Source organism: Neopsephotus bourkii, unplaced genomic scaffold (assembly GCF_033783945.1).
Source record: "Neopsephotus bourkii isolate Nb327-2 ecotype Australia unplaced genomic scaffold, CSIRO-AGI_Nbou_v1 NB_718, whole genome shotgun sequence".
In the NCBI taxonomy this organism is placed as follows: domain Eukaryota; kingdom Metazoa; phylum Chordata; class Aves; order Psittaciformes; family Psittacidae; genus Neopsephotus; species Neopsephotus bourkii.
In genome coordinates, this window is record NW_026901217.1 from 604,089 (window position 1) to 624,850 (window position 20,762).

At 38.2% G+C, this 20,762-nt stretch overlaps 1 protein-coding gene across 7 annotated transcripts in view; it reads right to left on the minus strand.

Annotated features, from left to right (window-relative positions):
• The window catches only part of INPP4B (inositol polyphosphate-4-phosphatase type II B), a 315,400-nt gene that overhangs the window by 155,265 nt on the left and 139,373 nt on the right, over positions 1-20,762 (minus strand). For 6 of the 7 annotated variants that reach the window (XM_061354114.1, XM_061354112.1, XM_061354115.1 and 3 more), the window contains 2 exons: positions 10,794-10,912; positions 8,931-9,047 (listed from right to left, as the gene is read on the minus strand). In XM_061354114.1, coding sequence (XP_061210098.1) covers positions 8,931-9,047; positions 10,794-10,912 — 236 coding nt within the window. Of the gene's footprint in view, positions 1-1,234; positions 1,425-8,930; positions 9,048-10,793; positions 10,913-20,762 lie in introns of those variants that run through there. The other variant, XM_061354116.1, reaches the window with a different exon arrangement.

Consider the following 20,762-nt stretch of genomic DNA (forward strand, 5'->3'; position numbering starts at 1 on the left):
ATGCTGGGAAAACACACCAAACATACTAAACATAATCCTACCTAATGTCACTGTGCCAGTGACTGCTTGACAAAGATCCATGACCTCACCAATGAGTAATAAACTTAAGGTGAGGGAAGGCAGCTTACTCCTCAGTGAAAGGAAATCTCATACACCACAAAGTGCTGTAACACTACAAAGGAGTTGATACTGTGTGCACTGAAACTCTCAGTTTAACTGTTGATGTTTGTAATGTTCATTCACATTTATGCTGGAGAGTTTTCCAGCCAACATTGCACAAACTGCAAATGGTTTATTAAAAAACTGCATGTTAGAAAGCCAGATTTTTTTCCCATCTTTTTATGATCATGCAATCCATGGTGAAGAAGACAAAACAAACAACAAATCAAAACAAAATCCCCATTTCTGGCATGAAAAAAGCAAGCGTGGAGAATTTCAGCCACATGGGAATTTGCTTCTGTAGTATACTGCATGATGAGTGAATAAAGAAGCTTTGATTACTGTAAAATTCAATGATACATGCATTTCTAACAACACTGGCATTCCTAAATGATTACATAAACCTTGCATGTTTATTCACCAAATATTTAAAGTAGAGCATAATTCAAACCATTTAACTAGTTTACTCAGAACAATTAATTACGCTCTTCTAACAAAAACTTGCTCAAGAAGATAGTCTCAAGTTAAGCCCAATGCATGCAATTCTTTTTTAAATAGAATTATTTCCTCAGCTTTATTTTGAAAGTACAAAATTTCAAATGCAAACATTTCCTGGTGCAAATAGATCCATAACTGTATAGAACACTCTTGTGAGACACATGCCCATGGAGAAAAATCTGTTTTAATAAACTGAATTTGCTCCGTTTTCCAGAACATACACACAAAAACTTTAAAAGAAAAATCTGCTTCCAAACTGATTTTAAGTGCCTGCTTTCATAACACAACAGCAAAAGCAGATTTACCTCTGCTCCATACACATTTCTTTTCATCCTTTCAATCCTTATTGTATCTAAATATATTAAGTATTATATTTTTGAAATATTTTTCCCACTGAAGGACTAGATTTTAACTATGCTGAGCCTTTTACTTTTTACATCATTATTGGTAAGTGCCTTTCTCTGAAGAGAGATGGAAGAGATAGCTATCAAAATTAGCTTTTGCACAGAGTTAGTGGGGCTCAGTGAAAAAGCTTTAAATTAGATTTGAAGAGGAAAGGGGGTAAAGCCAGGCTTACCTGACATAAGCCTGGGGGCCCAGTGTTAGAGGGATGGTATGCTAACAATGTCCTTAGGTCTGCCATCTCAGTGGAGGTAGGGGATGGAGATCTATGTGGCAGCAAAGACATGATGGCTATTGATGTGTTAGAAACCACTGAAGCACCAGAGAATGGTCACATAGGAATTAGGGCTTCTCCCCCCAAAAAGGTGGGGATCAGTAGCCCAGTTGAAGTGCATTGACACCAATGCATGCAGCATGGGCAACAAACAGGAAGAGCTGGAAGGCATTGTGCGGTGGGAAAACTACGACATAGTTGCCATCACAGAAACACAGTGAGATGACTGACGACTGGAGTGCTGAAATGGATGGCTCTAGACTCTTCAGAAGGGAGAGGCAATGAAGAGAGGTGGTGGGGTAGCCCTAAATGTTAGGGAATGTTTTGATTATCTAGAGCTTAATGATGGCAACAGGCTTGAGTGTCTATGCGTCAGAATCAGGGGAAAGGCCAGCAAGACAGGTATAGTGATAGGAGTCTGTTACAGACCACTCGACCAGGAGGAAGAGGCAGATGAAATGTTCTGTAAGCAGCTGAGAGAAGTCTCACAATTGCTAGCCTGCATTGTTGTGGGGGACTCCAACTTACCAGATGACTGCTGGAAACACAACATAGAAGAGAGTCAACAGTCTCAAAGGTTCCTGGAGACCTTCCTGACTCAGCTGGTGAGTGAGCCAACTAGGGAAGGCACCCACTGGACCTGTTTGTGAACAGAGAAGGACTTGTGGGTGATGTGATAGTTGGAGGCCATCTTGAGCATAATGATCATGAAATGATAGAGTTTTTGATTCTTGGAGAAGTAAGGATAGGGGGGTCAGCAGAACTGCTACCTTGGACTTCAAGAGGGCAGACTTCAGCCTTTTTAGGAGAATGATTGACAGAATTCATTGGAAGAAGATTCTAGGAAAGCAGGAAATTCTTAGAGAAGGAAATCTTAAATGTGCAGGAGCAGGCCGTCCCCATGTGACAAAAGATTAGCCAGCATAAAGAGGACTGGCATGGACAAACAGACAGCTTCAGCTGGAACTCCAGAATAAACAGAAGACCATATGAACTTCAGCAAAAGGGGTGGGCAACTCAGGAGGACTACAAGGATGTTGTGAGGTTGTGAAGGGAGAAAATTAGAAGGGCCAAAACCCAATTATAAATTAATCTGGCTACCTCTACAAATACAAATGCTTCTATAAATACAGTAGCAAAAAAAGGAGGGACAAGAAGAATCGCCATCCTTTACTGCAAACACAGTTACAAAGGACAAGGGAAAGGCTGAGCCTGTTTAATGCCTTCTCTGCCTTAGTCTTTCATAGTAAGCACAGTCATTCTCTAGGTACCCAGTCCCCTGAGCTGGAAGAGCAGATCATTCACCTGATAAGAAAGGGAAATCACCAGTGAGAACGGATCTTATCCTTTGAGTCATTCAAACATTCCCATGCCTTTAGTACAAGGAAATCCTTCATGCTTGCAGTGCCAGGGCTGCCCATGAGGGCTGCAGTACCCTGCTTGACAAGAGCACTAGCCACCCCTCCTGAGGAACTGCTCCTCCAGTGTGTCCTCCAAGGAACGCCAGATCAAAGGCACTACGAAGGAAAGCGTATCAACCATTTGAAAGGAAAGAAGCATGTTCTTCAACCTGAGGTCATGTTTTCACAGCCATCTTGCTCCACACTTTCTAAAGGAACACCATGCTCTTCTTCCTCTATTCACTGCTTTGTGCATATTTCAGAGGAAAATATCCCAGCCTTCTATAGCAGGCACATGACCCTTAAGCCCTAAAAGTCATCATTAGAAATGAGAGGGCAGTGCAATAACCACCTTGGATTTGTTTGACTATTCCTATGTCCTCCATGCCAGCCAAGTAAGGGATGGAGCAATGAAGGACATCTATGAATATGCATACACAAGTACTCATGGAAAAATGACACATTTGCAAGCTTTTTGGACAGTACTACAGAGATTAGAACAATCACACCTACGTTACTGAAATCCTTAGCTGGTTAAAATAAAAATCTACAGGAAAATGTTATCTTTTACTATTTGGCTCTTTTATTTCTAAGCAATTTCTAAGGCAGCCCTTCACATTTTTACAGAATACAATTAGTCTCATCACTATGTAGTTTTACAGCAGTTTTCCAAAATGTCAGTTCTCAGAGCAAACCTTCACCTCATGTGAGGCAGCAGTAACACTTGGTTGACAGAGCAGGTAGAAAAGGAAAAGAAAATGGAAAATTAACAAATAGTCCATTACAACTTTCCCTGAAGATACACCAATAGGGAGGAGTTTGCCTTAAATAGGAAAACAATAGTAAGAGGGTATGAGAAAGAGTAGGATGAAAAGTAGAATGCATTCAAAGAGAGAAGGAATTTTGGAAAGTCAAATCCTCCCATTGAATTTTCAAGGGCTAAGCACAAAGCAGTAAGGCTACAGACGGACTTTATACCTGTAACTTTCCTGGTCCTGATGTTTATCCCCAGTTCTCTTACAGATACACTAAGATATATGAAACCTTATCTGTACTCTCAGCTACTTCAAAGATTTTATTTCAATATAAATCCAAATGAAAGTTAGCAGTTTGAATTTCCCTTTATGTATCCAGACTTTTTAAAAATTCTGAGAAAGACTAACAAATACTACTTCAGGTGGACATGCATGTGCACAGAAGAATAAGATCTTTCCCTCCCAGTATCTCTAACAATAGCATTTAGTAAGAATCTATAGTTTGATGCAAAAGAAAACTACATCTATCAGCAAGTATGTATTTGTGGAAAAATAAAAAATAAAAAATTTACATGATGTTGAACAGACACATCAACATCTGAAGCTTTACTGCATATATTTCTGTGGGTAGGACCATGGCAGTATACAGTACTGCGCTATTAAGAAGAATGAGATATTAAGAGTTTCTAATTGAAGGCAGTATCTTCCTAAAAACCCTGCAGAGTTGACAGTGACCAGAACTAAGAAAAAGAATAATTGTTTTTTCTTTAAACAAAGTCAAGCACTTCCAACGCCACTTTAAGTTTTAAAGAAAAGCAGCTGGAGTAGTTTTAGCATTCATAAGAGGAACGGACTAAGAGCACTCCAGTACAGGCAGAGTGCAGGTAGATGATGGACAAACTTTCACATTTATCTCTGCTAATGCATTTCACATCCTGCTCTGCAGTTACTAATATTCAAGCCATGAAGCCTTATCAGCAGAGATGACAAACCACACTAAAGTGTGTGGTGGTTTTGCGATATAGATCAATGCCCCCAAGGGAACGCGGAATGCTGTCACTTTAGATTTGGCTTCACAACCAGACTCACAACGCATCTTTTAATGACAGGCAGTCTTCACTTTCTACTCATTCCAGTGTGATTCCATTTTAAGAGGGATACTTGCAATACAAAGAAGCACGCAAAGAAAAACCTTTTGCAAAGTTTCATTCATAGTAAGCAAGTTTAATAGAAGATTAGTAGATCTCACCAGTTAAAAGACATGCAATTTGAAGCCTAAATAATCTAAATTTTCACTCTATAACATGTCTTTCCACATCCAAAACTTCACTTTTATCCCTCCTCCTCTTAAAATTACCAAATTCATCTAACTTTATTCTCAGCAATTAAGAGAAAATTTGGGAAATAACAAATGCATGACCAGACTGTAGAATGCGTAAATATTTTGACTGACTTTTATACATCCCATTTCTCCTTGTTCTCAGGAGATGGCACTGGAGTGGCTGTATATATCTAAATGTGAATTCCAGTACTTATATCCATCCAAAGGAGATTATATCTACCTGTTTTTCTTTAAGGTAAACAGCAAAGACATCCATTAAATCAGTAACCCTAGTTAGGATATGAAGTCTCCCTCTCCTCCTGAAAATAAGGGGAAACTGTGAAGGGGTGGTCAGAGACCAGGCACAGAAAGCTGTCAACAAGGACAGCTTTTACAGGATCTTGTTGCATTAAAACACACATAATCCCATCACACAAGACACAAACATTTTTCAAACCCACTTTACAGGCAGAAAAGTCAGTGTAATGAGATTTTCAGATATAGATGAGACAACAGAAGAACCAATCTTGGAAAACAAGCAAACAGAAGTCTCACCAGAGCTAAATGTTACAGTACAGTAAACATAACCACACTGCTCAACACAATGAAGTTCAGAATGCTTGCTGCAGGACACAAGTATATATAGTCTAAACACAAAACAGAAAGACTGCCCTCTCACAAATTAGTCACTAAGCACTCCCTCGTCTTAATATAACACAAATTCATCTATTTTGTATTTCCTGTGAGTCTGTCACGTGGCAGTGCTACTTGATTTGTGCTAAGCAGTATTTTCAAAGAGAATGAATCTGGCTTCAGTTTTAAAACTCACTAGACCAAACTTGCATGCTTACAGGAAAGATAAGAATAGCATGTCTGTGCAAAAATGGTACAGAGGTAATATTTTAAGAGCGTATGAGCCTCTAATTCCAATTTTCTTCCACACTTTTCTTGAAAAAAACACTTAACAGGTGTAGCCCCATCATTACAACAAAACTCAGCTATCAAAATCTTCAAGACAGTGCAGCTCAAGCTGGTGTAATATAAATTTGCCCAAGGCAATACAGAAAGAAAATCGTTGTGATGTAGAAACAGATGTCACTGTACATTTTTCAGAATATGGCATTACCCATTGCTCTGTAGGCATGGCTCCACTGGATGTATTTAAATTACACTTCTTAACACACTCTATTAGCTTCTTTATTCCAAATATATAAAAGTAAAGTAGGAATAGCATAGTCTTTATTAAAAGTTTCTATTTACACTGCATGGCAGCAATGCCAAAACAAAAATATGGTTGTCTCTCACCAGGGAGTATCCACTTTCCCTTTAGCATTATGTGTGCACAAACTGAGCAGTACTTAATTCTTTCTGTATTACAGTAAACATCCAACAGGTTAAAATAAGACCCAATTCTTTCATATGGACAGAGGCATTTTAGCTAAAACCCAAGAAATTACTTTACCCTGTGATGCACCCACTGCCCTTTCCCTGCCTTCTCTACAGTCTTCTATTAGTGGTAGTAAAATCCTGCTGAGTTTAATGCACACAATTCACTTCCTTTAGTTTCATTTTAATTACACAGGAAAAAAGAATAAGAATATACTCGTGATGAAGGATATTAACTACTTTAAACTGGTTAACTGAACTAACCAGGTTTAGTACAGCCCTGACTTTGTGGAAATTCCTTTTACTGTAGCTTGTTGCCCAATTTTTGCAAAATATTTTGCAGTGTCAGATTCCAGGTTTATTCTGCCATACATGCTCACTTGTATGCGCTCATAACCAGTATGGAAGCATGGCCCAGAAGACCAAAGTGACCTAACAGTCTTGAATTCCCCTCCACCCCCAAGCGGTTTACCTGGCTATGAAATGGTGGGGGTACACGTTGTGGCCATAAGCTGTGGCAGCAATTTTTGAGAAACAAGAAAGCCAGCTTTATCGTAGCATGGATCATCAGAATTCTGAAACCACAACACTTGGAACAGGCTTACAGCCAAAGGGACACATCCCATTTCTTGGGTCATGAAGCAACCATTAAGGTCTGCGCAGCTGCAGCTACGCTGGTAATGGTATCAAGCTGTAGCAGACTTAAAGCTGACTTTTCCAAATCTATATACATCTCCAGACTAAAAAAAGTCACCTGAATTAATATAAAAATGCAATGGCTTCCAATTGTAGGAAAGTCAAGTTATTAGTTAGATCGCTACTGATATTCTAGGATGAAAATAGAAATCCAGATAGTGGCACAAATGAAATCACAGCCTGGGTGGCCCAGGATCATTCACACTATGACTAGGCTGCAGTCTACCTTGATTTAAATCTTATAGCTTATTTAATTTTTCTTACCTACATCTAGTTGTAAGATGGCTAAGTAGTAACATCTTTCCTTATGAAAAGGTATTATAAACTGCAGATCTGGAATGTTTTACATAGTAACTACATAACTGGCATGAAAAAAAGAAAAAGGGATTCTCTCCTGTGACTTACAAGCTACGTTAATAGCATTCTCTGGGAGAGACTTCACTCTGGTATTACAATTTTAAGGACCAGCTATAAATAGTTCTTAAAAGTTTTCAAAAACTTATCAAATTATATTAATTCTCTAGGCTAGATCTTGTCATGTGTAAAAAGCAATATAGAGTGGTCTGCCACTAGAAGAGTAGTAGTACAAGGATAACTGAATCGAGTACATTTTTTTTGCTTCCAGATGGGATATTATTTTCCTTCATCAGTCAGTCACAAGAGAAACTGCAAGAGAAGGGACAAAGTTAAACTCCCTTCACTCAATTCCCCTATCTGTCCATGGGTGACAATTCTATTGAATAAACAGCAGATCCTATTTTAAGCCCCTGTAGTCTTTAACCATAACCAAAAATTAAAATATACACACTGTGAAAATGCGCATACATGCCTTTTCGCTGGTTATTCTTAAATAGAGAATATCACAGTCCCTAAACCAAAAGAAATACAGATTCTACATCTAAAATATTCCACATATTCCCATTTAAAAAAAAACCAAAAAACAAAAACAAACCAAAAAACAACACAGTAAGGAGACAACCTGGTTGCTCACAAGGGTCCAAAATTTAAACAAATATATCAACTATTTTCTACCTGAAAAACATTAGGAATCCTCTAAACATATAACTTTACTTTTGCAAGCAGTTCAAAGACATTCTCAAGTCGTGAGCTATGCCTTTAATTTCCCTCTTATGGATAATGAACACATACACAGTCATGACATGGGTTTCCACAGTCTTTAAACATATTGGGGGCCAATTACAGATATGTAAAGGGCAGCTCAGCTAATTAAATACAGGTATCAAGGGCCATTTTTTATGCCCAAGAGAAAACTATCAGCTGGACTCCAGCTGCCACAGAAGAAAAACACACATTTCCCATAGGTCCTATAATATCTTCTAGCTCTATAAGGCTGTTTTAGATCACCTGGAGCACATGAGATGGCACTCAAGGCCTATATTTAGCAGTTACATCACTCAAACAGTCATGTTGACCTCCACATATCATATCAAGAGAGTAACTGTTTCTCAGCATAAAAAGCTGATGGTGAAACACAAAATATGCAATACTGGAATTCAGAATGATTCGCCTTTAGCAGTGACACACAAGACCTTGGACTCTTACAAACCAGTAATAGCAGCAGCCACTGCAGACCTGCAGGTATCATCATGCAAGAGATTAAAATGAAGTATGATTATCTCTCTCAAACACCAGGTTAAAAGCTATACCATCATTCTGGTGTGGGTATATACATTATCAGAAACATTTTCTGAAAAATTATTCACAGTGGTGTTATCTCACTCTATTGCATATGTTCTCTGCCATCAAAAAGCACAGAAGAGTAATCTTTCATCTGCCAGGAATTCCTGTGCCGACTCGTGCAACTAATTAAACAGCAGCAAAGGGCCCATCATAAGCCTGGCTCTCTTTTTCTACTATCTAACTTAACAACAAAAAATAAGGTACATTTTAAGTAGAAAAGAAGAGCAAAACCAATTCACATAAACTATTCCCCCAATTTGCAAATTTGCTAAAGAGAGCCAAAGAACAATGTGGAATCAACAGTATGATTTATGCAAGAAATGAAGCAAAGCACTTACCGTGTCTTGAGATTTATCTTTGACATCGTAGACTGTTAGTTTTATTTTAGTCTCCTCATAGATAGGGTATTCCGGTGGGAATGTCACACCAGTTAAAAACAGTGGATCTTTTGTACCCTGTGTAACATGAGTAAACATTCAGTAAGGTAACAGCTGTGCAATGTATAGTGTACCAGTGCAGATGTACACAAACTGTGGGCTCTTTCAAGAGCTTTGCTTCTACAGTAGAGAGATCTGATCAGCTAAGCATTATCCAATCAGTAAGAAAACTGGAGAACTTTAAAACTTTTTCAGGAAAGTTTCAAATAACTTTCAGAAACACTTAATATCTCTGGAAGAGACATTGTTTCTGAAACAGAGACTAACAACATGCCTTTAAACAACTCAGTCAGCAGGTATCAGTATCCGGAATACAACATGCAATAAACCATCCCTTTCTTTCTCTCACAATACTCTCTGAAAGTACCACAGTTTCATATTAATTTAAATAACCTAAAAAATAAAACCTACACACAAACAAAGAGATTTTCATTAAATCACAATGTCTACAGAAATGCTATAGAGACTCCCTGTATTACATTAAGCATACTGCTTTGTGGGGAGGGGATTACACTACCCCTCTTAGGCAGTAGTGGAGCAAGAAAACATTCCTGTATTTTTTAACATGGTTATATCTAAAAGTTCTACAAAGAGGTAACTATATCACAGCTTCAAACATACAGACAATTAAATAAAACATATAAAATGGTGCTTATCATTTCCTAATGTTTAATTATAGTTAATTTCCAAAGATTACCAGGCTTGTATCCTTGAATTTTTGTAGAAAATAACTTTTCTCTGCCTCTTTCTTCCCCCTCCCCCAAAGCCTGACTGTGAAGCTAAGAACCTTGACACGACAAATTCAGGGATTTATTCAGATCTAGGACATTGTGTTAGGAAATGCATCAGCTTCTATTAAGAAAATATACATCTATTCCATCTTCTGCACATCGTTGCAGACAGTCTGCAATGAAACATCCTGATCAGACACAAGATGCCTGAATTAAGCAGTTTCAGGATGGTTGATGGCTGAAACTGTAACAATTTCATTAGTAGTTGGTTGAAACTGATCACACAAAGAGCTCATGAAATATTTCTACTGTATTTAACAGTTAAAAGAAGCCTTTGGCAAAATCCTGTGTGTGTTTATAATAAGACTTCCCTCTTCTTAATGAGTCTCTCCAGTAAGTTAAACAAATTACACCTACATTGCCTGTTCACAGTTCATTTTCTCTGTTAACCATTTTTGCTGGTTTTGACACTTGCACTTATACGGCAAAGCAAAGATATAATACATGATGCAAGACACTAATTATTTTATATAAAGTCACAGACATTACATACATGCACTCTTTCCCTAATTTTAAAATATTAGGCTACTTCTAGAAACTGCAAAACATCAACTTTCCAAAGGAAAAAAATAGAACAAGAAACAGAATAACAGACCATACAATACACCTATGTGCTATAATTTAAAAATACTTTACCAACTCACTGCACTCTTAATTTGGTTTTACTTTGCACTGCCTTGTTCTTTCATGAGAGCAACTATTCCCTGTTTCATTCTAGACTTACGTCTGGAGAACCGGAGTATTCTCTACATCTCTACTTGGAACAACACAGCTTTAATGAAAAGCCAAGTTCATTGCTAACTGTTTATCCTGGTTAAATGCCAAGAACTACAGAACACTCTTAGGTATGCTTTACTAACTGCCAGAGTGTGCTTGTCTTACCTAAGACTATGCACTAACTTGTTTTATTTCTCATTCCCTTTCTAAGCTATTTATTAATCAACATGTTAACTGAATTAAGAAAGACTCTCACCTCCACGATTTCAGTGCTTGAATACCTCGTCAAAATGTGCTCTGCTGGATGTAGCACTGAGACTTGTACGAACGTATTCAGCTTCCGATCACGGGTAGCAGCCACTAGATCCTTGCATGCTGGAGACAGTACAAAATAAAAATGAAATTCTCAAAAGAAAACTCTGTGAAAAAGCTGTCACAGGCACAGGACAAAGCAGACTAAGCGCCAGCTCCAGATCAGATCTCTAGAGACAAGCCGATTTAACAGAGGAAGTCCCTTGGAAGTAACTTACAGAAATAGGAAGTCACATGCTACAGCACTGAACTGAGATTTCGTTTCCACTAAAAATACTTGCAGCTTCTGCAAAGCTCCGTGCCAGAGGCTCAACAGCTCCAGTATATGAATGTGCGTGCGCATACACACACACTTACACACACTGCAACAGTAGGTAATTTTACATAAGCACTTATTCCATTTGCCACAAAATCTCCCTTAGCAGCCTAATTTGATCATCTCTTGTCTGACAATTTTCACAGTACACGACTATTTTAAACACATTCTAAACTAGTTAAATGCTTTCAGTGATTAGGTTATACAGTCTGATACTACATTAGGAACTTTTTAGTAGAATTAATCACTGAGTAAAAATCTATAATAACTAAAAGCAGACAGCAAAACAACCAATTCTTTTGTCTGGCATATAAATTAGAAGAATAATTGTATTCTGGATATGTCACATCATTATTAAAACTTATTCCAGCTAACAAGTATAGACAAATTATTTGCTGTTACCCTGGGCTCACTCATGCAGGTGACTGAGTTCACTCTTTAGACTAATACACCTCATCCCTTCTGAACAAAAGGATGAAAGCACCAAAGAAATAAAAAAGGAGAAAAGAAACAAGTGCCCCACTAGCTGTTCTGCAGAAGGGATGTAGACTAATGAGGCATGCATTGGCTCAGAAGCAAAACCCATTCACCTTACATTCTTCAGCAGAGAAGACACAACAGTGAATACTGTTATAGCACCTACCCAGTGCTTTCTGCAGAGCATCACACTACACTGGGAACTTAGAATCCAGAGGGAAGAAAAGAAAAGCCCACGGATTTGGAGGGCTAATTATCAAGAAAATGCTGTGAAATTTTCTAGGAGTCACTGCCAACCACAGGCTTCCTCAAGTGCACCTGACCTTTAACGTTTTGAAAGATGAGTGATTATCTTCACAGCAAGCAAACCTGGCCTGATGAGAAGCCAAGGCAAGGAAAGCTCCGATACATAAAAAAGGCCAACTCAGCTTGGTTTATATTTTATTTTACTTTTTTTTTTGAGTGGGGGGAGCTAGGACCTGCTGCTTGAGGAAATAAAAGGAAAACTGGCTGAAGATTTTAACACTCCTTCCATAACAGTTAAAAGGGAACAAGGAAGCAACTAAATCTAATCTTCACTGAGCGTTTTGAAGTTTTTGCTTTAGCCCAAACTTCTAATGTAATCTCTTGATAGATAGTCTCAAACTGACCCTATCATAATTTGGTGGTACAAGTGGGATAAGACAAAAAGGGAAAAAGCAGGGAAAAACAGAGACAGGAAACTTAGGAAAAATTAAAATAAATATCCCCAAAACTCCACCAGTGACTGGCAGGAACCCTGCAGCTGAACTCTTGTAAAAGGTACTGGAGCATGTTGGAGATAAGTCCCCCATAAATAATAATTTGATTTACTTGTGGGATGTCTCAAATACATAAAGTAGGTGTGACTAATTCCAATAGCACAGGCTTTTATCCTATTGACAAACCTTCAACAACAGGAAGAAGATCTGTACTAAGTGGTTACCACCTTGGTGATATTTGAGCATAGGAGATAACCAATTTCTATGATAGCAGGACAATCCAATCATTAGATCACTTTCCTGCAAGAAGGCAGCTTAGTAAGACAATCTAGAATTTCATTGGGTAGAGCTGACATGAAGATAATTCACTTGTATCTCTCCAATGGGGAGTATCAGCACAAAGTACCAGAACTCTTCAGAAAATCCCAGGGCAGAAGGATAAATGAAATTAAATAAAACCTCTGCCTACTTGGTCTCTATTGTGACACTGTGCTCCTGCTGTTCACAACAATTTCTTCAGTTAGAGAGGATATTCGTAAGGTTGATGCTGGCTGAGAAATGACTTCTTGTGACACAGAATCTGTCAGTTTGAGCACAGTGCATCACTTCCCTTAAAAAACAGCCCAACTGAACTATTTAACACAACATAAGGACTACTTTTAAGCTCATGGCAAAGAAATAAGGTTTTTTTATATCCTGCTTATAGCTTGGCAAGTTCCACAGCCCCACATGGCATTAATGCCCTTTGAACTATTTTGCTGCCAGTATCTCTGAAAATCTTAGGTCTTCTCAAAAAACAGCCAACACACTTCGGAAAAAGCAAAACATTATGTGGCTGTGGAAGTGGAATACCAGCTACATGTTATATATTTAAACACATCCACAGGGCATTACTGACATACTCTTCAAAAAGAAACCGTTGAAAATACAAACATTAAAGGCTTGCTAAAGCTGTTTTCTTAACTGCAAATATAGTACAGCAAAAGCAGGTAACAGTGTCAATGCATTTTCCATCATAACCTACAGCCAAGCAGACCATATAATAGGTCACACTAATACTTTACTATGCTTGAATTTATTCTGAAAAAAATGCCTCAACAAAACTCAGTGAAATGAAGTGACAGCTTGTACCTACATGCCAAAAGTATATGAATCTACTCATTGTGACTGCTGACTCAGTGTAGAAGGTTGAGTCATCCATTCTCCTGGTGATCCCATCTCTTCTAAGCCTATCAGCGTACAACGAATGTTTAAGGAAGAACGGTATTAAGAATAATTTATGCTTTTACATCAACAAAGAAGCTAAGATGACAGGAAGTCAACTCTAAATATTAAGCAAAGAACAAGAAGAAAAGACAGCAAAGTAATCACTACATGTAGAGCAAAATGAAAGGCTGCAGGAAAAAAGAATTGCTCTAGAATATATTTACAAATACTTATGTATTTTGCAAAATTCTGTGGTCTACATATAAAACTGTCTAACCATTTTAAATGCCTTAAAACAGATAACATTTAATCAATCATCCTTCAACACTTATTTTTCTAAAGAAAAGCAAAGAGAATATTGTTATGTCCATTACTGTTGTTGTTCTACTATTAAAGCTATAATACTATTCTTACATGAATCCCAGTAAACAAGTGCTCATTCTCTGTAAGTCATGCCTATACACTGACCTGTACATTCCAGTACCATTACAACGCACCCAAACTGATGTGTGCTGTAAATGCAAACTGCACAAGCAGCCGTTTGACTCTCGAGTCCTGCCACATTCAGTATTTCACTAGCTTCTGTGCTGTACTGACATGCTGGCTGTGCTCTTCATCCTTCTGTGGGAGTGTGTGCTCACGTAAAGACAACAGAGGAGAAAGACTAGTTACCGTTTCCCCAATACTGGGCTATAATATAAACAGAGCAGAATCTTGCTTCACAGTTTCAGTGACTCATTCATTGGATCTGGGAGGATTTTCTGAAAACACTACCTCCATAGAGGAACAGAGCACAGAGAGAAAGACTGAAAAATCCTTGTGAGTACATGAAAATGAAAAGGGGTAAACCAAAACAAAATAGATATAGTGTGAAAATTCATCATCTACCTTCCGTGGAACTATAACAATTCTGACCAGGCATTCAGCACTACTCCAAGCGCTAAGCCCACTGGAGCCAAAATAAATGAATCTAGTAGAGAAATGGGGAGATGCAGCATCTCCCAGAACTTAAAAAGGTCCAGTAGCTGGAGCAAACAGACATGGACAGAGGGACTGAAAGACACCCTGAGCTCAGAGTTCACAGAGCTGTTTGGGAAGGAAGCCAAGGACTAGCCCCAAAAAAATGGTAAATGGCATTGAAATTGCTATGTTTATTTTTGTTGGTGGGGGAAACTACAGCACACTGGAGAATGTCTTCCCAGACTACAGATTCACACAATGCGTATATTAGCTTACATGACAATATGAAAGGTAGCTTTTCCTCTAACTGGGGACAGCAACACAATTTCCCACAGCTTCATCTGTCTCCATTTTCCAAACCAAAACTTATTCCAAGGGGCTAGCAAGGGACACAAATTAAGCACCACAGTCCTGCTGTCCCCAGGGCACACTATTTTGCATGCTGTCAGAACAGAAAATTAGTAGTATCTGAGGACAAGAGTCATGGGAGAAGCCTGTGTGTCTCACACACATGTATACATGAACATAATGTTCAAAAGCTGTTTGGGTTTTTTTTTATTTCATTGGCATTGCAGCAGTGTTATTATCCCAAAGCAACTTAGTTTATAAATAATAATGTACAATCTGTCTTGGTAGACTAATTAACTGAGGTGCAGCTATTCCTTAGTGAGCAAAAGGACACATTAAATAAGAGAACACTACATTCAGACCTGTGCTACATGCAGAACACTAAACAGTACACAGATTTCTTTCCTCCACCCTGGGGGTTGCTGAGAAGGATGCGGAGGTGTATGAGAAGGAAGGGCGCATCACCACTGCTTCTGCCTCTGCTGCGAACACACAGCACTAACCAGCTTGCTGAAAAGAATACCTTCAGTAAGGCATATATAAAGGCTTAGGAATAATCCAACTTCAGAACATAGAGGAAAGGCTTTGTCCATACTTTTGAAGTAGGAATGTAAATACAGCTGCAAGAGGGATGAGAACAGGACAAAGATGTGTTCTTTGCATGGCAAAACATGCCTGAAAGCAAATGAGAGAAACATCTGGGGACTGGTATGAAAACAGAAAGATGTTAATGAACACCCTTCCAGATAGTGCTCCACAATAAATATTATTAATTAGTTTATCATAAATATTCTTAATTGGCTGTCCCATTCACATTTCAGAGGAATGCTTCAGTATGCTGGTTGCTCAAGAGCACTTCTACCTAGGGACCAAAAGAACAGAGAAGCTACTCCAACAACAATTTGCAATGTGGACTCCCAGTAAAATTTACTGTACTACACTAAATATCAAAGGATGCAGCCACAGAAATTATAATATTCATGTTATTGCAAAATGAGGTCACAGTTACATAGCCATGAAAAAGCTGTGTATTAGGAGGGACACTAAGTAGACACAGTAGTGTCTAAAACAGATGGGCAGACTCAGGTAAACTATGCAATGAAAAGGATCTCTATGTAACAGAAGAACATTTGGATCACATATAAATCAGTAGAGAACCACTGACTTTTACCTAAGAAAATGTTCAAGAAGACTGTTTTTGTCTCTGGAGATGAGACTTGTATAAAGGCAAAATACGTATCTGTTCTCTGGAATGTACAGCTGGTTGCTAAAGTAACCTAGTTGTAGCTCAAGGAAATGCACATACATAATACAACTAGTATCCCTTGGGGCATACCTGTAACTAGCAGCAGGAAGAAGATTTCTACCAACAGTCCAAGGAGAAAGAGATGACAGGGAAGTCTCGTCAGGTAAAGCATAAAGAAAGGTATCTCTAAGAAATCTCTAAAAATATAGATCTGGGTGGAAAAAAAAACACCACCACCACCAATATTAGCAGTACTCACTGTAAGTAATACCTCAATATGCTGTCCAGAAAAACATCAATTGACACCTACTTAATTTGCACCTAAAGGAACACAATCATTTAGGAGTCACTGAAATAAGACACACGAGTGCTGCTGCAGGAAAATGCAATATGCTGATGGAGGGTGGGATAAGTGACCATGGCCAGGAGCTGAGACAGCAGCTGCACTCATCTTCCTATTTGCATATAAAGCAATAGATCTGGTTGGAATTACCACTGTGAAAATCAGAAGTGATCTATTTCAGAGTAAGTTCTGCCCACCCTGGCTTTTGCAATACTGAAGAAATTTTAGGGTTTGTGTCTTTTCTGTTTTACTGAAAGCTTCATACCATACTGGAATATTAAGCATGCATTAAGTGCATTAAGATGCACTTCCTAACTGCATCCTTCTGCTTTCTCCAAGAAGGTAAAATAAATGCAAAGGCAAAATAAATGTAAAGACTTAGACTGACTTTTCATTGCCGTTACCAGCAATACTAATAGCCATATCCTGCATGTGGGTGCCAATTCTTTTGACATGTTAGAACAGGCCTATTTCATACTGCAGTTTTGCTATTCAGCCTGGACAGTCCCAGTTGCTTATACAGTTTAAGTATGATAGATGAAGAGACTCAGGAAAGAGGCTGACTGGATCATCGTACAGCTCATAGGCATCATATTTCCAATGCAGAATTGAATGCATGGCTACATGTGTTAGCCATCCATTCAGTGCTATATACATTTTGGTAGTGCCTTAATCCATTGCTAATGACAGACTGTTTGAGCACATTCACTGCTAACAATCATGCTACTCCAGCTTTATTTACAACTGCATATAACTGACTTCTGCCACCCGTGTGCTCCAGACTTAAGCTATACAATAGCAACAAGGTCACAGAAGTGAATTCATAGCTTTACTCATAACAGCTGGTTCCTTAAGTTATGAAAAAACTGCTCTTGATCAATATTTTTAAGCTCCTTTAATTTTTGAAACTGTATCTGAAAACGTGTCTCTGTGTATCTTTGTAATTCTTCCAGCAAAAGACTGCATTTCCTTACTGAGCACACTGTGCCTCTAACAGCACAAAGAACTCTGACATGCTGCAGCAGTCTATGAACCTCAAAGCAGAGGCTCTTGCTGTTGCTTTAGATTCTCAATTGCCATCTCTACCTTCTGCCCAAAACTGTAACAGGCAGAGCCATGAGCAGAAATGGTAGTTATGCTTGAACGTGAAGGTGATTTCAGTTATCTGCTGAGAGAAATAAGAAGGAAAAAAGAGGAAAAAATTTGCTTAGTCTTACAAAAACTTGCTATATATTACTACACTCCAAAATATATTCATATCAAAATTATTTTTGATACTGCTATTCCAAGGCTATGATTTATTTTGGTACTGGTATATACTTGGTATATACATATATTTGGTATATACTTTAGAATATCACAAAAGCATTTAAACCTCCTGAAACAGAGTGAAACACTATTTCCCCCTTTCCCTTCTCCCAATATTATCATATCAAGTATCAAATAAAGAAGAAAACTTGCTGCAATTTTTCTGAGATTTCTCATGATCCCCAAAATTGAGTCGTTACAAGTTTAAGTACCAACCAAGGAATTACAAGAACAGCAAATTGTATACAGACTTCTTATTTTCTTTTAGCTTTAAGTTTCTTTATATTGTAAGCTCATAACAAACATCCACAACCTGTATCAATTTCTCCATATTCTATAAATAAAATATATTCTGCTGATTCCTAACTTTGTCCTTACCTTCAAAAATATAATAGTGCAAAAATATATCAGCAAACCAAGAAGAGGATGGAAAGAAATGAAAATGCCAAGTCACTCTCAAAGTTTTCCATCTGCCACGTTTTTTTCCTAGCAGCATACATTGCTTCCTTTGACATAAGCATTTATATAGTGCTATGCCAGTTGTCAAGTGAAGCATTATAGGGTTTTGATCCTCAGAGTGCAGTATTACTTTACAATACTGTTGAGACAGTCTTTTCATCTAATATGTAAAGAAAATTCAGCTGTTGCTTAGTCTTGCTCCAAATCCATGTCATCATATAAACCCTTACAACATACTTTCAAGCTTGGCAAGGAAAGAAGCTTCCCTTGAGAAGTAAAGGAAGCAACACAGAGTCCAGGAACTACAGCAGACAACAAGCTTCAGAAAAAACTCTAAGCAACCTTAAATCTTTCAGGGTGCTCCTTCATTGCAGTACAGCTGCTTTGAGTGAGCTACTCTGGCTTCTGGGTAGAAATCCAGCTACAGGAACCGAGACCCCATCAGGGAGTGTTCCACCCTGCTTCTTCAGCATGTCATGCAGCCTGGACAGGCCTTCAGAGCCCCACAGCTATTACAACCTAAGCTAGCTGCTGTTAACACTGACCCGAGCAATCTAAACAATAGTGAGGTTTTAGAGGCTGTGATGAGGATGTCCTTTTCCCGTAAACTTCTTTGAAGCCAGCTCTAATTAATTGTAAGCTAATCAACCATGTGGCCATAGCCCTGTTGCCCATGACACACTGCTAGTGAACAGAACTATTAATTTCTTCTTTGAGTGAAAATGTCACATAGTAAAGGCAATCATGATGAAGGTGCCAGGACAAGATGCAGTAAGGACTGCAACTTACAAAAGACTGACAATAGTTAGACTTGGAAGCCAAACTATTGCTCCACTGTGTAACGGAACATTTGTCCAAGAAGAGTTGTGTTCCTTCCTTTACATATGCCTCTGTGAAGCAAGAGGAAGCAGTGTAGTTTGGATCAACTTCACAAAGATTCCTAAAAATCCAACCCCCATGGGAGCACAGAAAAGTTTGAGCATTGCAATACTCTCCATCTGTAATGCTCAAATGAGCCAGAACATAACCTTTAAAAAAAGTAGTCAGGCTATTATAGAGCTGTGTGATTCTACTGGGTTTTTTTATTGTACCCCCCATTGGGATGCTAAATGATGGCTTGATTCACACTTGGTTTTCGTTGCACAGGTGCCTGTCAAATGTTGAAACAGTGAGTCTCTGTCTAAAAAGAGGGTCCTCCCAGAAAATGGAAAGCAAAGCATTAGTCACACCAGGTCATTTTTCAGCAAAACAAAACCCACGCTCTTGGACATGTGTAAAAGTAAACCAGACTAAAATGTACTTCAAAGTCAAGGCAAAGAAAAGCAAGAGACACTTTTAATCAAAGGGGAAAATAGATTTCTGCAACCCAGAACAATCACTTTAAGCCCTATAATGATTAAATTTCCTAGGCAGGAAATGCACAATAAATGCTAAGTAATCTGCATGCAAGCTGTAGGTAAAAGAATAAGACATTCTAATATCAGTAAGACTTGTCTGATGGCAATTCTGGATTAATACCTAAACTAGAGATCCAAGTAAGAGACAATGCTTTACTCCTCAGGGGATTTTGAAACAGCCATTTTGACAAATAAATTAAGATGATTTTAATAGCATGGAACCGGCATGAAATAACAAAGTATAACCCCTTTTTAAGGAATTAAAAAGCAAAACCAAACCCAAAATAAACCAAAAATGTATACTTGTGTCTTTTCATATTAATGACAGAGTCCAGAAATAATAAAAGCTCACAGATCAGTGGTTGTGTCAAAAGGCAAGAATTCATCTCCCATGAGCGTTTTAGATTTCTTTACTCATATTCTGAAGAAAAAACGTTTACTCCTAAACTCTTCCAAATGTACATCTCAACCATGAGAACTCTACTGATAGACACAAACAGCCTTTAAAAAAGTATAGGGTGACAAAAACCATACTGACTGTAGATGTTGTGACACACTCAGATGTCATCTTAAAGTAACATTTTTAAAGCACTACATCCATTTGCATCGCCAGTTTCTTCAAAATCAACACCCAGTTCATCTCCTCAAAGATACTGGCTCATAACTATTACTCTAAATTGTTAACACGCAGATTTACAAAAGGTCTGCAAGCTTGTATTTTGAGACAGATTTAAAAGAAGGAGATATTAACTATTTCTACAGAGCAGTAGGACCCAACGTGCTGCATGCTAAACCAGGAAGTTGGATCTTTATACTATAAATAGACTGTCATTTCTAACAGGAGTTTCTTCAAAGGTGAAAACCTGCTATTTACACGTTACAATAGCAGGGTGAAACTGCCTTGGTTTTGATGAGTTGACACATGTAAAGATAGAGCTTTCTCTTCACAGAAAAATAATTGTAAATTATTTAAACTCCTTTGTACAAAGAAATATTATTTAAGGATTAAAAGATGGGGGAAGACCTTCATGTGTCCCTGCAGAGAAACCCCCTGGCAGATCTGAGATTTAAATCCAGAATGACCTAGGCATTGCTGCTCTTCATCTCAAGGGG